This window comes from Saccostrea cucullata, unplaced genomic scaffold (genome assembly GCF_032062105.1).
Source record: "Saccostrea cucullata isolate Sc308-1 unplaced genomic scaffold, CSIRO_AGI_Scuc_v1 ctg1235, whole genome shotgun sequence".
Classification (NCBI taxonomy): domain Eukaryota; kingdom Metazoa; phylum Mollusca; class Bivalvia; order Ostreida; family Ostreidae; genus Saccostrea; species Saccostrea cuccullata.
In genome coordinates this window covers 58,628-74,706 of record NW_026921301.1, presented here as the reverse complement: position 1 = coordinate 74,706, position 16,079 = coordinate 58,628, and the positions used below count along the sequence as shown (strand labels likewise).

At 33.6% G+C, this 16,079-nt stretch overlaps 1 protein-coding gene and 1 pseudogene across 1 annotated transcript; one reads left to right on the top strand and one right to left on the bottom strand.

Moving 5' to 3' along the window:
• Positions 1 to 2,702: 2,702 nt before the first annotated feature.
• Positions 2,703 to 14,718, bottom strand: LOC134259665 (CD209 antigen-like protein D). Its single transcript, XM_062742260.1, has 4 exons — positions 14,541 to 14,718; positions 4,387 to 4,466; positions 3,092 to 3,167; positions 2,703 to 2,999 (listed from the first exon to the last, which is right to left on the bottom strand). Exons 1-4 carry the CDS (start codon positions 14,665 to 14,667, stop codon positions 2,788 to 2,790), a joined length of 495 nt encoding a protein of 164 aa, XP_062598244.1. The 5' UTR covers positions 14,668 to 14,718; the 3' UTR covers positions 2,703 to 2,787.
• LOC134259664 (uncharacterized) lies at positions 12,179 to 13,371 on the top strand (annotated as a pseudogene).
• Positions 14,719 to 16,079: the final 1,361 nt, after the last annotated feature.

The window sequence follows — 16,079 nt, the reverse complement described above, 5'->3', positions numbered from 1 at the left end:
AGTTTGGTTTTTTTTTTCGCATCAAACAATAAATAGATTGGACACCCCTTATTTCTCTGGGGAACATTCAAAAGTTAATTTTACAGCTTTAAACCTTAATAGTAAAAAATAACATTTTATCTATGCAAATCCACAATTCTGAATCTTATTTTAAATGAAAATATAAAGATTAACTTACAGTACATAAATCTCGTCTGAACGCATCGCAAATTAACTTTTACTTACGTGTGTATATTTACTCATATGTAAATTTGCACACATAAGCAAATTTTCGTCGTATGAATGGGGTATTAGATTTCCTCATCTTCATTAATGAATGATTGGTTTTACAATTTTTAAACTTAACCACTGCAACACAAAACAATGGAATAATTAACACTTTTGAAAGTTAAAAAAATAATAATTAAATTGAAAAGGATTTATCCTGTATCTTACTTCACAAATGTACCAAAATTTGTCCAAATCTGTAGTTATCTTCTAAAGAAAAATTGTTAATACAGTAAGTCAGTAACCATTGCAATATTTTTCAGGAATTGTAGCCTGTTGTATGAAATGTTTTGTTCAATATGACTTAAACTGATGAATGGGTAGTATATTTATTAAGTTAACACACAAAGGAACATATGGACCAGTGTCCCTCTTTTCTAAACGTTTTATTTTTCTAGATACTGCATTTTTCACCTAGTTTTGTTTACTTCTCCACGTGTCCCAGTGCTAAAAATAGGGCCACGCGACCTTTATAACAAAGGAAAGTAATTCTAAAATCAAGACGGACATTAAAACTAAGACGGCAATTGAGAAGTAGGCCCTATGCACATTTTATCAGATAGATAATAAAGTTAAAGCTTTAAAAAAACAGGGCATGGGAAATTGATTAAATACAGAGAAATATGAATTTTTTACATAGTAGGCCTATCTTTTCTGGCACAGAAACCTAAATCGCATTCATGACGGTCATCTTTTATAAACCCGTTATATATATCTAATAATTTAGTGAACATGTTGAAGTTTCCCAAAATTATTTACATGTGTGCAGGATAATAATATCTCAAAATATTGATCATCTGATCAGCTGATTGACTCTCCATTGATTGCCACGCTTCACAGCATAGTCACTAATTAACAACGTGTTTGTTTAACACAGTCCGCTTTCCTTCGAGGCACTATAGGTGCATGGCAGTCGTAGTATAAACACAATTAACTACTCAAGTCATTAAAAAGCAGATGTCAGGACTGAAATGCAATAAACTTTAATCATGGCGGCTGCCGATTTTAACCATGGCGCAGCTCGTTTAACCATGGCGCACATAAATTTAACCATGGCGGGCCGCCATGGTAAAACCTCTTGTGGAGAACCCTGATGATAATTCACAAGAAATGAAGAATCCCAAAGTCCGATTTTATTGAAGGAGCGGTTGTCTATGATATCATAAAGTCTAGATTTTAATTCATATTTAAGAAATAAGATATCATTTTTAGAGTTTCATTGGGATATGACCTGAAGTCGGTCACGTGATCAAATACGTACCGACTTCATGCCATTCCCAGTGAAACTAAAAAAAGATATTTTATTTCTTATATAAAATTATATGTTCATTTTATATTCCCGTGACAAGGCAAAGTAGGCACAATTTAGACTTTGATATGGAAATGCAAAATAACTTTCTACGACGTCATGGGTGAGGGGTTCTGGTGTTAGGGAGGGGTTCCACTGATTATATAGTGAAAATTCATTCACTAGTCGATGTTCGACCGCAGTTTGAGATGTCGTACATGTCGATGAGATGTTGTACCACTTACTACACAGGATTGACAGCTGGGGTCTTTTTTGCATTCGTTGGAATTCGAAAGAAAACGAAATTTATATCATGGTATGTCAAAATAAAAAGTATAAGGTATAATAAAACATTTATTGACTGTGTTCTTGGACAAAATGCGTTTTGTCGACCCCTGGAATTTGAAATAATAAAATAAATATATATTTGCTTTGCGCTTTTGTAATTCATCAATGCAAAAAAAATTCTGAACAGTTTCTGCTGCATACAGTTGCCCTTTAAGGACATACGCAACGTACCTTACTTACTGATATTTTTTCAAGATATTCTTAATTTAAGATTATAGTGCTATCAGATGTTCATAGACAAAATTCAGCATGCATAACCAGGTTTTGAAAAGATAAAAATTAATTAAAATTCTTTAATAATTCAAAAAAAAAAATAAACAAAAATTAGTCAACACAAATTCAAGATATAATGTTTATTCAAACTTGTTTAGGTTGTTGTACACTTCTTCTAAAACAAGTTTGAATAAACAATCTATCTTGAATATATGTATTAAATTAAGAATATCTTGAAAAAATATCACTAAGTAAGGTACGTTGCGTATGTCCTTAAAGGGCAACTGTATGCAGCAGAAACTGTTCTGTAATATAATTTTTTAAAGACGCACTGTTACATGTAACAAGTTTTCACTTTGCGTGCAGCACTGTTTCAAATTCAATGAAAACAATTGAAAACTGCTAGATTTTTTTCCCGTTATTTCTGCGCTTCTAGTAAATCAATAAATGGTATGATGTAGCATATATCAAATAGCTTATTATAAACTAGCTATCATTTCTGAAAATAAGAGAGAGAGAAAAAAAAACATTGAAATTGGCATGGCATATGTAACATGTACTTGTTACAAAAATTGTATCCAAAATGTTCCAGAGAACTAATATTGTACGTTTATAAATAAAATTACGATTTTAGTCATTCTCTTGTATAGCTTACATTATACCGTGTTCAATTATTTTTCACAAATATAGTAAAACGTGTGATTGCATGAGTAATCATGCCAGGATCCGTCGCCTTCCATTGAAACGCAGTTTTCGTTTGCATCACCGTTTGGTTGATTAGAATACCAGTTTGTGTACGTCATAGTCTTGGAAGAGTGTTCCCAGTAAAACGTACCCTCCGAGTTTGAGTCAGTACCCCCGATCCACCAAGAGTCCCCAGAGGCTGAAATTAACAATGTTAAGGTACAATCCTGTTCAACTTTCAGCCTAGCTGAGCTAAAATGTTGTATAGTACAAAAATACGCAAAACTGTACCTTTGTCTTGAATCCATGTTTTCTCAACTTCAGTTTCTATTGCAAGAAGATGTGTTCCCATCGAAATGCAGCTTTCCTAAAATGAAAGAGGAAAAATAAGAATTTTAGTTTCGGTTTACTAGACGTATTTCTCCGATAGGCAGAGAGTTTGCCAAAGATTGTTACTAAGCGCACCTCTGTCAATTCGATCCTTGACGAGAAACTCACCACAACTCGGAAGAATTGTTCCTCATCTGGTAAAGGAGACGGAATTATCATTTGTTTTCTTTTCTGATTCTATAAGTGAAATTAGTTTGAAAAGAGTTTTGATTGCAGTCTATATATAGGTATATGTAGTGTACACTGACTTGGTAAAATTATTGTCGAAAGCAAAAACAATAGTGATGTAACCTAAAGACATACAATACATTTCGTCATTCGTTAATGTCTTATTTCCGTGATAATGTACGTTGTAGTTATACTACTATATTAATTCTAGTTGAAATCCAGAGCAGGTGTTCTCTTCTTCGCATATAGAACCTTTTGAATTAATTCTGTTTCGTATTCATGAATGCAAAAAAGGTTGGCTAATAACAAGGTGCAATTGGTACACATGGAAATTGCAAAAGACGGTGGGAAGTCCTTATCTCCATAAACCACATAGATTTTGTTAATCAGAAACTCAAGCGTCTTTTCATTATGAAATTAAGGGAACTAGTGATACCATCGGAATGATTTTGACAAAAATTCCGAAATGAAATATGACAAGGAAGGTACATATACGAGTTAATTTTTATTGACAATGTACTTGTCTATGATATCCAAAAAGCTTTTAGCATCTATATTTCAATAACACCACCTCTTGAATATCCAACTGCATGGTGCCTCTTTTGTTTCCCCTTAACTGCTTTAACTTCAAAAGATTAAGTCGCCCGCTTGACGCAGTGGCTAGAGCGTCTGCTCGAGAGTCGCGAAGTAAGAAGTTAAAACCCACTGTGAAACGTAGAAACTGGCCCTTCTGATGAGACCGTATAAACCAAGGTCCTGTATCGCAGTAGGTGCTGGCACGAAAAAGATCCATCCCTGCTAACTGGCCCTGAGTGCCGAGTAAAAGACAAAATTTGTAGCTCTCCACCGGCAACTGGTGATGTCTCCATGTGAGTGAAAAATACTCGAGAGGGATGTTACATAACATACAATCAATCAATTTATGTTGTATGGTTGCTCGCGTGGCGTGGTGGTTTGAGTGTCTACTCCACAGTCGCGAATAAGGGACTTGCATGGTTTGTCCATTATCCTTTAGATAAAGTCCCTACCTTTGAAGATCTCCATTGCAGTCTCTTTTTCACAAAGCAATAACTACTCCCTCCGTTCCTTATCCATGACACAGGACAGTCTGCAATATGAAAAATAAAACCATTTGAACATTAAAAAAATGTATAATATAAATATTGTTTCTTTTATTAGGACACCTTCTGTTTAAATTTTCGCAAAGGGAAAAAGCAAAGACGATAATGCAGTATCTTTGCAATTTCCCCTCAGTGCCGAGTATATAGGACACAATTTACAGCTCTCCACCGGCTAGTGGTGGCGTCTCCATATGAGTGAAAAATTCTGGAACGGGACGTTAAACAATATACAATCAATCAATCAATCGATTCTATAGCTTCTTGAATTTGCAATTTCCTCTAAACTTGAAAGTGTTGGCAAGTCATAACACTAATGTTAAGATATTGAAACCCATAAAAATGTTTTAAGAATATACATGAAATAATTTTCACAGACTTTTAGTTTTTCTAAAGAGCTAATGCATGTTATATTTACACACAAAGTTAAGTTGTTCACTGCGATAAATATGCATAGTGTTTCATCAATGTTTTCCTTTCATAATCAAAGTAGCTAAATATGTTAATGATAAAGTAGAAACAAAGCTCAGTTTTGCTTAAGACTCTCTGTTTTTTATTTTAATTTCAAAATTCTTTTTATAATTTTATCGCTGTCCACTTCTCTCAACACTATTGTTAAATTTTGTCAAACATCGAAAAGCATAAAAGAGAGCACTTAATAAAAGATAGATCAAGCCTAAACAATGCTTTGTGAAAAATGGAATGACTGCATCATTTCAATTGTCATCTTGCTTTACTTATTTAGAAATATACCCTTTTCACCTGAATATGGGGATCGACATCTCTCAGTTGATTCGATACGCAATAGCATGCTCTTCATATGAACAAAGTCTAAAACCATTCAAGGTATTGACAAATAAGTTGATGGAAAAAGGGTATCAACAAATTCGTTTAAATTCATCATTTTTTAGTTTTACGGTAGAAACAATAATCTTGTTACCGAAAACAATCTATAAATTAATCAATTATGACCGACGTTTTTCATACTAGTTGAAGGCAATAATTTACAAATTGGATTGTGTTACGATTTTTTCCGTTTTTCCAAACCATGCCAAGAAGCACATGGCGTGTTTGACCGGTCGGTAGGGGATGCTTACTCTCATATTAATTCCACCTTAGATATATTTGGAGGGTCGTATTAGCACTGCTACCGATTTGTATTGTATAAATTGACTTTGAGCTAGAATACTGTTATCTCTATATTTCATAAATACTTTATTTGGTTTTTGAATAACGTATGCGATATAACAAAAGCGAATGTTTAGGATAAATTACTTTTTATCAATTTCCTTATATATAAATATATTAGGTGTTTTGCAGAAATATGAATTAGAGAGATTTTTTTAGAAAAAAAAATAACACATGTAATTTTCACACCAAGATACATGCAATAACAATGCAAAATGTAATAAACCTGGATTATTACATTTTGCGTTATTACATTTTGCGTCGAAATCAACGCAGAATGTAATTTAACGCAAAATGTAACAAGACACTTTTGAGGATTATTACATTCAGCGTTATTACATTTGTGATTATATAATTTGTAATAATAAAGGTTTATAAAATAGTTCGGGTTGGGGATTCAAGTATTTGATACGTCACAATCAGCTGATTTACTACCATATTAAGCCAGTTGTGATTATACCCTGGATTGAGACAGACGTCTGACGACACTGTCCCGTCCGGAGTACACAGCTCAGGTGGGTTGTAACTTATTGTTACCCCTCACCATTTCACGAGTTATACTAACTACATAGATTGTATTCCTTGTACTAACGCACTTCACAACATTGGCGTCGCCTGTAGGATCTCCCGATCGGTGAAGTGCGACATTGTTTATATTTCGCGCCATATTTTTTTTCTTATCAAATAAAATTCTTTTTTAAAAAAAAATAAATTCAAAGGCGGTTTCTATCATTTCCTTGCTTTTTTCTCATTTTTTCATTTAGATTTGATTGTTGTCGGATTTTCTGATAACGATCATAAACATTCCACTCTCGATTTTCTGTCGGACATTCTGATAGTTAATCAACAACACGTCTGTTTCTCTATCTTTATTTATTTATTTTTTGAACAAAACAAAATTGAATCAGAATGGCAAATGGAAAACCCTGTAGACATAAACAATGCTAGTTTGGGGGAATTAAAAACAATCCCAAACATTGGAGATAAAAGGGCAGGGTTAATCATGAGACTTAGGGAAGAAAAGGGGACACTCTCTGTAGAAGATCTAAAAACACTAACATCAATCCCAAGCACAATATGGGACCCCCTTGTGAGTGAGGGTGTGATTGTTTTTGGAGAGAGTCAGAGAGACAAACAATCAGAAAAAATACAACACCCCAAAATTGAAGATGCTTTAAATGAAATTGCAAAATTACAATCAGATATAGCTTGGCTCACAAAAGACAATGAAAGAAAAAACATACAAATTGTTCAGTCAGAAAAAGACATCACTTCTAGACAAAAGCAATTAGAAGATTTAGAAAATACATTAAGATCAGAACATGAACAACAAATGTACAAACTACAACAAAAATTTGAAACAGAACTAGCAAACACAAAAGCAAACTACGAAAACACAATCAGTAAAAAATTGACGGCAAAGAATAAAGAACTTGCGACATTAGAACAAAAACTTTATGAACAAGACAGCAGATGGGTAGGTAAGTTACAACATTTAGAAAACAAAATTAAGCAACTTGAAGATGAAAAAATCGGCCGAGAAGTAGACAAGTTAGCACCACAGGGAATTTACAAAAATACTTCATCTGCGAACCCTGACACTAATGAGCCAAAGGTACCAAGTCCACCAAAAATGTCCACCTTTGATGGAAAGAGCGACTGGAGACCCTTCTTTACACAGTTTTCTCCTATTGCATCCAGATACAAATGGTCTGATGAACAAAAACTGGACAAACTTATTGAGAGTCTTCGAGACAAGGCCTTGAAATACTTCGGTTCCAGACCAAGTTCAGATCAAAGAAGCTTCAAGAAACTGAGTGCAAAAATGAATGAGAGATTTGGCAAGAAAGACCTGTCTCATATAATACGAAGACAACTTCAAGATATCAAACAAGGCCCCGAGGAATCCGTAGACGAGTTTGCGGGTAAGGTTCTGGAAATGACCACAGACGGATACCCAGACACGCCTGAAGACTGTCGACAAACTGTTGCAATAGATGCATTTTTGAGAGGCTGCACAAATAAACAAGCTGCACTCATTGCCATGGACAAAAACCCAGACACATTAGACATTGCCACACTATACATGAAAAGTGCAATCACAAACCAAAAGCTCATTTTAGGTATAAAAAAAAGTCTGAAACAAGAAGGGTCAAGTTTGAAAATTCAGAAAGTGATAGTGAGGAAGAGGAAGAGAAAGTTAGCAAGATTAGGTCTCTTTACAATAAACAAACATCAACACCATACACAGAACAAACAAAAATGTCAAGACTTGAGTCAAGGGTCACAAGATTAGAAGATGACACTAAAGAAATAAAAAAAAACATCCAAGATATTCTGAAAATTTTAAAATCTCCAAATCAGAAACACAATTACAGGTCAAACAGTAGAGAGGGTACAAGACTTAGATCCCCTTCAAGTAGCCCGAACAGACACGCTTGTTTTAAGTGTGATCAAGAAGGTCACTTTGCCAAAGACTGTCCTAATCGTAGAAGTAGGTCACCATTTCAAAGTAGGAATAGGTCCCCATCACCCCAGTCTAAGCCTTTAAACTTCAACAGGTTGGAGATGTAGGCCATTCTTCAACCTATTCAGATACATCAGACAGGCCTCCTAAAGTAAAATTTAAATTACAAGAAATTGACCTTTACAAAGATGATAGATTGAAAAACACCCTTTATGTCCCTTGTACTGTAAACAACAGAATAGTTGATGCTTTGATAGATACTGCAGCACAAGTCACTATTATGAATTGGGAACTTTTTGAAACCCTCAAACCCAAACCAAAATTAATTTAAGAAATAACTTTGAAAGGGGCAGGTAAACATAACATCAAAGCCAAAATAGCGGAAAAGGTCAAGTTGAGAGTAGGGCCAATAGTTCAACGGTGGGATGTAGTGGTTGGGGAGATTGCAGACTCATTATTACTTGGTCTTGATTTTTTTGAAAGCAAACAGTAGTATTATCAATATGCAAAACTTGACTCTTACTTTGGATCAAACATCAGTACCAATCACTAAGATCAAAACAGAGGGTTCTAAGAATGATGTTCAGGTATACAGAATTTCTGTACAGAAAAGAACAATTATACCACCTCAAACAGTTCAAATTACACCAGTAAAAGTTTACAGATCATTCAAAGGTTCACTTTGTATTGAGACGGAAAAAAACTTTTCTAAGGATATTATGCCTCCAAATTCTGTGATTAATTTAGAACATACAAGCATTTCCTTTAGAAATCCAACAGATAGATTTGTCACTTTAAAAAAAGGTGAAAATATAGGTTTTGGAATGGAAATAGATGAAGTGGTTGATATGGAAGATGACGAACAAATATCTGTCAATAAGATTGACATAGATCACTCCATTACTAAACCATCGTCAGAAAATTTAAGATCTCAGTTACCACCTCACTTACAAGACCTACTGAGTATATGATAGATCAATTACTAACCTAAATAAGGAAGACCATTATGAAGTTTTCTCTTTGTTAAACAGATTTCAGCATGTTTTTGCCAAAGATGATTTTGATTTAGGACTTTTTAATGGGGAGATAACTCATAAAATTAACACTGGTGGAGCAAGACCAATCAAACAGAAGATGCGTAGAACTCCAATGGGGGTTTGAAAATGAAGAGAAAAAACATATTGAACAAATGCTAGAAAAAGGTATAATTCAACCCTCTAATTCAGAGTGGGCCTCTCCTCCTGTATTAGTGAGGAAGAAAGATGGGAAAATGAGATTTTGTAGAGATTATAAGGCCCTAAACAAAGTTACAACAAAAATGCTTTTCCCATACCAAATATACAAGATTGCATTGACACTTTAGGGGGAAATATTTTTTCAGTTCTCTAGATATGGCTTCAGGTTACTGGCAGGTACTAGTAGATGAACAAGACAGAAGCAAAACAGCATTTACAACTAAGTATGGCTTGTATGAACATGTTAGATTATCCTTCGGTTTATGTAACAGCCCAGCCACTTTTAGTAGAGTTATCCAACAAGTTCTAAGGGGATTAACATGGCAAGAATGCTTAACATACTTAGATGATGTTATCATTTTAGGTAGTGATATGCTGTCCCATACTAGAAATCTTACTGCAGTTATTTCCAGGTTTGAAAAATACAATCTGAAACTCAACCCCAAAAGTGTGAATTATACCAAAGAGAAATCAAATTTCTAATTTTTAGACACAGATGCATCAGATAATTCAATTGGTGCTGAATTATGTCAAATACAAAATGGTAAAGAACAAATTGTAAGTTTTGCTAGCAAGGTATTAACACCAGCCCAAACAAAATATTGTACCACTCGAAAAGAACTCTTGGCAATTATTACATTTACAAGACAGTTCAGACATTTTTTTTGGGTAATACCTTTATTCTAAGAACCGACCATAATAGTTTGATATGGCTCTTAAATTTCAAAAACATTGAAGGTCAACTAGCAAGATGGACTGAGGAATTGTCACAATATAACATCATTTTACAACATAGACCAGGGAAAAACCATAGTAATGCAGATGCCCTTACCAGAATACCAGATAGTGTAGATCTTTGTAATGAATATAGACCTGGAATAGAATTGAGTCAATTACCTTGTGCTGGGGGCCATTTTTGCACTCGAGCAAAACAACAGTGGGCCACTTTCGAGAATGATATAGATTATGTTACTCCTTTAACAATAAGATCAGTTGACAGTGTTGATGAAATTGTTCTCGGGTTGTCAGATATTTTTGACCGTGAGGAATTAAACAAAAATCAAAGTGAAGATAGTGATATTTACAAGGTCAAGACTTGGATAGAGTCTGGGATAAAACCATCTCAGAAAGAGTTATCATTAAGTAATCCCAGTGTTAGATATCTTTGGTCAGGTGAATCTCAGATACACCTAAAAGATGGTCTTCTATATTATTTATGGGAAGATCATATTAGTCCAAGATATTTGTTTGTAGCTCCAAAAAATATGCAACCGGAAATATTGAAATATTGTCATGACTGCAAAACAGCAGGACATTTAGGTCAAACAAAGACTTATGAAAAATTGGAACAATGCTCAATTTGGTATGGTATGTCACAAGATTCCAAACTTTATGTTGAAAATTGTAGTGTATGTAACAAAAATAAAAAGCCCAAATTCAAAGCTAAGGCTGCTCTAGGTCAATATCATGCAGGTTATCCTCTTCATCGTGTACACATTGACATACTGGGGCCTCTTCCTGTAACCAAAAATGGAAATAAATACATCTTGATGATCATTGATCAATTTACTAAATGGTTAGAAATTGTCCCAATACCAAACCAAAATTCTGAAACAGTAGCAAAAGCTGTGGTTGATAATTTTATATCTCGGTATGATTGCCCTACAGAGTTACATTCTGACCAGGGTAAAAATGTTGATGGTGTACTTATACAAACATTGTGTCAGTTATTACAAATAGCTAAAACTAGGACAACACCGTACCATCCTCAGTCTAACGGTCAAGTTGAAAGATATAACCGTTTAGTACTACAGAGTATTCGACGTTATTTAAAAGACAAACAACATGAATGGGACCTCAATTTACAACAAATTGCAGGTGCTATTAGAGCTACTGAAAATAGACAAACTCAGTTTACACCAAACTTTATGTTTTTAGGAAGGGAGACAACCCAACCTATAGACTTGATACTTGGTACATACAACTTGAACAACTCTGAGAAAGAAATTCCTGAATACTTACAAGATTTGAGGTCTAATATTACAGAATGTCATCAAATTGCAAGAGAAAATATTTGTAAAGCCCAAAATAGACAAAAGCGATACTTTGATACCAATCTATACCAAAGTACATACAATGTAGGAGATGTCGTACTGAAAATTGATTCAGCTACGAAACTGGGTCAAAGTTCAAAATTAAAGTCTCCTTGGAAGGGTCCATATATCATAACTGAGGTCAAATCTCCTGTTTTATTTAAGATCATTGATAAGAAAAACAGAGAATCTGTAATACACCATGACCGTATTAAGCTCTGTAGAGATCTAGATCATCTCGGCTGGGTAAAAAGATTCAGGAATAAATTTTTCAATCAATGTGATTGGTCTTTGAAGCAGATTAATTGTCCTTCCTCAGCTACAACATCTGAATCTGATGCTGTGATATCAGATGTTGCAAACCTTTTTGTTAGGGATGATGCGTCGGATGTTCTGATGCATCATCAAAACCCCAGTACTGCTTCAAGTTCTCTTTCTATAGAAAAAGAACAGGTTAAAAGAGGTCAAAGGACACGACAAAGACCCCATTACCTATCTGATTATGTACAAGATTAAATTAGCAGAAGTGCATGTGAATTAATAACTAACATGTTTTATCAACTTAACTGTTTTTAATGTTATATATATAAATGAAAACAAAACAAAGAAACAAATAATTAAAAGATAAATTAACATTTTTTTTTAAAGTGTATATCTATTTCTTTTTACTGGTTTATATTAAGAGTAACTTGTATTAAATGTAAAGTACAATTGTTTTAGAAATGTCAGACTTAGGAGATCATTTTGTACCTGACTATGAAGAAGAACCTCTACCAAACCATATGCAAGGTTCCACTTTAGGTAAAAAAGGGAAAAAGTGCCCTGTTTGTAACCTGTTTTACACATGTCAGACGACATGTTATTCAAGAACATATTCCTTGGTTTCTTTATCCAAAGACATCATGTTGGACATTTGAATTAGGTTTTGGCCAGGAAAGGTTTTTGAGGCTACATACAGAAAAAGAACATTTTGATGATCCCACATACTGTAGATATGATACTAACATTCATGGTCAAATTTGGGTTGAAAAAATTATCTACTTTAATCAACAGATTCAACAAAGTAAATGTAAAACATTTTCTGCATGTTTAGGAACAATTTGGCAAGAAGATGACCTAGTACAAATAAAATATTACTTAGATACAACCCATCAACATCAGTCATTACCAAAGTCTCCTTATCCTGCTCAAAACTTTACAAGTTTGTTACACTGGAAAATACTCAGTATTCTGTTGGATATAAGCAGCCCTCCTGCTAGGTTCTACAAAATTGTGAATTTACAAAAAAGAAAGACATACTCATAATAGGATCCTCAATTATTCATTGGGCCCATCAAAGATCTATTGACATCCACTCTACCGACTTAGGTTTACAAAATTGAAACATTAAGTGGCATGGAAGAAGAGGCATGAAATGGTCTTCGCTTACAGAAACTCTTCTCTCTGCTACAAAAGATATAATCCCAAGCATTATTATAATTCATTTAGGATCTAATGACATCTCTTTTTCAAGTCCTCTTCCTCTCATAACCAAAATGAAAAATGGCATTTCTTTATACATGGAGAATTTTCCAGATACAATTTTTATGTATTCTGAACTGTTGTCTAGAAGAGTCTGGGGCAAAATTGAGGTCTGGGAGGGAGAAAACAAGAAAACCATAATCAATAGAGAATTAGAATCATTCATGGAAAGAAGGGGAGGGAAAGTGATATTTCATCAGAAAATTCATTGGAAAAACAGAACACTTTTTAGAAGAGACGGGGTACTTTTGACCGGAATTGGAAATGACATTTTACTATCAGACATCAAAGATGCTTTAAAAATGTTATGTTGATTTTATAGTGCAATTATTTGTAAAATTGTACATATTTGTACAGTATACTGCTTTTATATTTAAATGGCATTAAGTCGGATGTTCTGATTTGTGCCATATCCCGGGGCTTATTAAAACGGGGAGGAATGTAGCATTAAAGGTTTATAAAATAGTTCGGGTTCGGGATTCAAATATTTGATACGTCACAATCAGCTGATTTACTACCATATTAAGCCAGTTGTGATTATACCCTGGATTGACACAGACGTCTGACGACACTGTCCCGTCCGGAGTCCACAGCTCAGGTGGGTTGTAACTTATTTTACCCCTCACCATTTCACGAGTTATACTAACTACATAGATTTTATTTCCTTGTACTAACGCACTTCACAACAAATTAAGTACAGTGTATTCAATAAAACGTAAGTCACAGTTAGAAAAAAAATACATTTAGATGTATATTTATGTTCTTAAAAGCCGTAACGTTGGTCTCATTGTTTTAGTTCTAAATATTTTGTAAAGCATGTTTCCCATGTGTTAAAGGCAATCAAAAAAAAATATTCATATTTTTATTACATTTTGCGTTGTCTTCAGTGCAGAAATAAAATAACGCAAAATATAATGTAACAACGAAAAAGCACCTTATTACATTTTGCGTTGATCTCGTTGATCTCGACACAAAATTTATTACATTTGGCGTTGTAACAAACCATGTAGTAATGTTCAAGAAAAATCCATCACCTTTCCTTTCTGGTAAAGATATAAAATGGAGAGAATTCAAATAAAAAGCAAGGCAAAGAATTGAAACAAGCACCCCAAAAATGATCCGAGAATCGTAATCGTAAAAAAGCCGAACATTGAATGGGACAAAAATTTGTCCATTTTTTGACGAGTGAAATGTTTTATTGACATTTATAATTAGACAAATACCGGTATCTACACATTTAACTAATGTTGCATATAACAGTGACTTCAGAAGCTGGTAATATAATAAAAATAGGTATGTTAAAATTCCTCTTCGTATTTAAATTATCTTGGGAGATTAACAATGTGTTGTATTTACAAGAATTGAGTAAAAAGTAGAATTATCAAATGAATTTTTTTAGCTATTTTTTTTTTCTTTTTTAGATCTGAAGTATGCTATGATTGTCCATATATTGTAATAGATCCAGTATTTTCTTCAATTTTTTTATGAAACATTTTACTGAATTACTGACTCTTGCTAACCTCTGTAAAATATGTTTTTAAAAATCTCAAAAATACTTACCGTTGCTTTTAACAAAGTACAACCAATTTCTGTCGTAGAGAAAGTAAGGGTTTGTCGTCACCGAACTGTCCAAAAGGAGGCATGTTTGCAGTGAGTAGCTATACAAAAAGGCAAAACAAGAGGCCATTCCACAACAGTAGACACCGCATGATAGTTTACTCAACGATGTATTGAACGATATTTTGTAAGTTATGTTATTCCAATCAAAGTGTTTTATGATGTATTTCTGTTCAATCAGTAAAGAATCAAATATTTCAACGAGAATCAGCAAATATAATGCACATACTTTTCGTTGGAAAACCATGTTCACCAGGGTTATGATATACCTGTAAGAATGAGTTTCTTTTAGGATCTATGCATGACTGTGCAAAATATTTCTAAAATATCTGCGTACACTTTGAAGAATATTGATGCAATAACCACATAAGAGATGTTTACAATTATGAATAATTTAATCAATACAAACCTTCTTTTAAGTATTCTAGTGAATTTTAAGCATGTCGCCAATTAAACATCTCTAGAGAAAGAGGACAACAGAAAGTTGGTTTTTTTTAATTTGTTATAAATTATGCAATGAATTGACTTTCTAGATATTCCTATTCACAGTCTGTAAACCATATACAACTAAAACAAGAAAACATTGATGTAACCATCAATTGTCGCCCGGGAAATATATAAAGTAAACTGAAAATGAGTCTTGATCATCAAACCGCTTCGATATGTGTGAAAAGGCATGCGTCTAATTGATGGAGACGATAGTCGCGAATATTTTGAAAACTTATACTCGGATAATATCAAACAAAAACGATACCATTTTAAACTTGATCAATTCCTTGAGTAAATGTTGGCTGCTGTTGCCTCATCTGTTCGTCTGTTCATCTGTTAGTCAAGATGTCCCTCTATCCGTTAATCTATCCCTCATAGGTTTATGCATTATTTCTTCACGCATACAGATTAAGTTTATTTTTGGAACATGACTTAAGGATTTTATATACAGAATCCTGATATACATTTTAAAGGTAGACAATTATTCTCCTGAAATATTTCTGTCTCTTGAGTTAAAATTTGATTGCAGGAATTGATGCCGTTAACATAATTCATAATCTTTTTTCAGAAATTCAATTTTGTCTTCCTTCATATTTCAAATTTAAGTCCAACCTTGTGATTTTTATATTGATTGCTTCACGCTTTAAAATTAGAGTCCCTAGGTATCGAGTATAATAACAAGACGCCCACGGACCTTATAAGTCACCTGAATATCATGTAACAACTTTCAAACAATGGAATTTGGTTTGTGTTTTAAATCAGAGACCATGAAATTCTCAATTTTGAAAGAGGCACCGTTATTCATCATAATTATACATTTAGCATGCTTACTCTAGTTACCTTACACCCAGAGGTAGATCAGAGTAACAAAGAGAAAATGCATTTCCACTTTGTAACCAATTGTGCAAACGATCCCACAGGAACTGCATATTTCAAATTTTTGGAAATTTTATCATAAATTTTATTTCATCATAAATGAAGTATTAATACCAA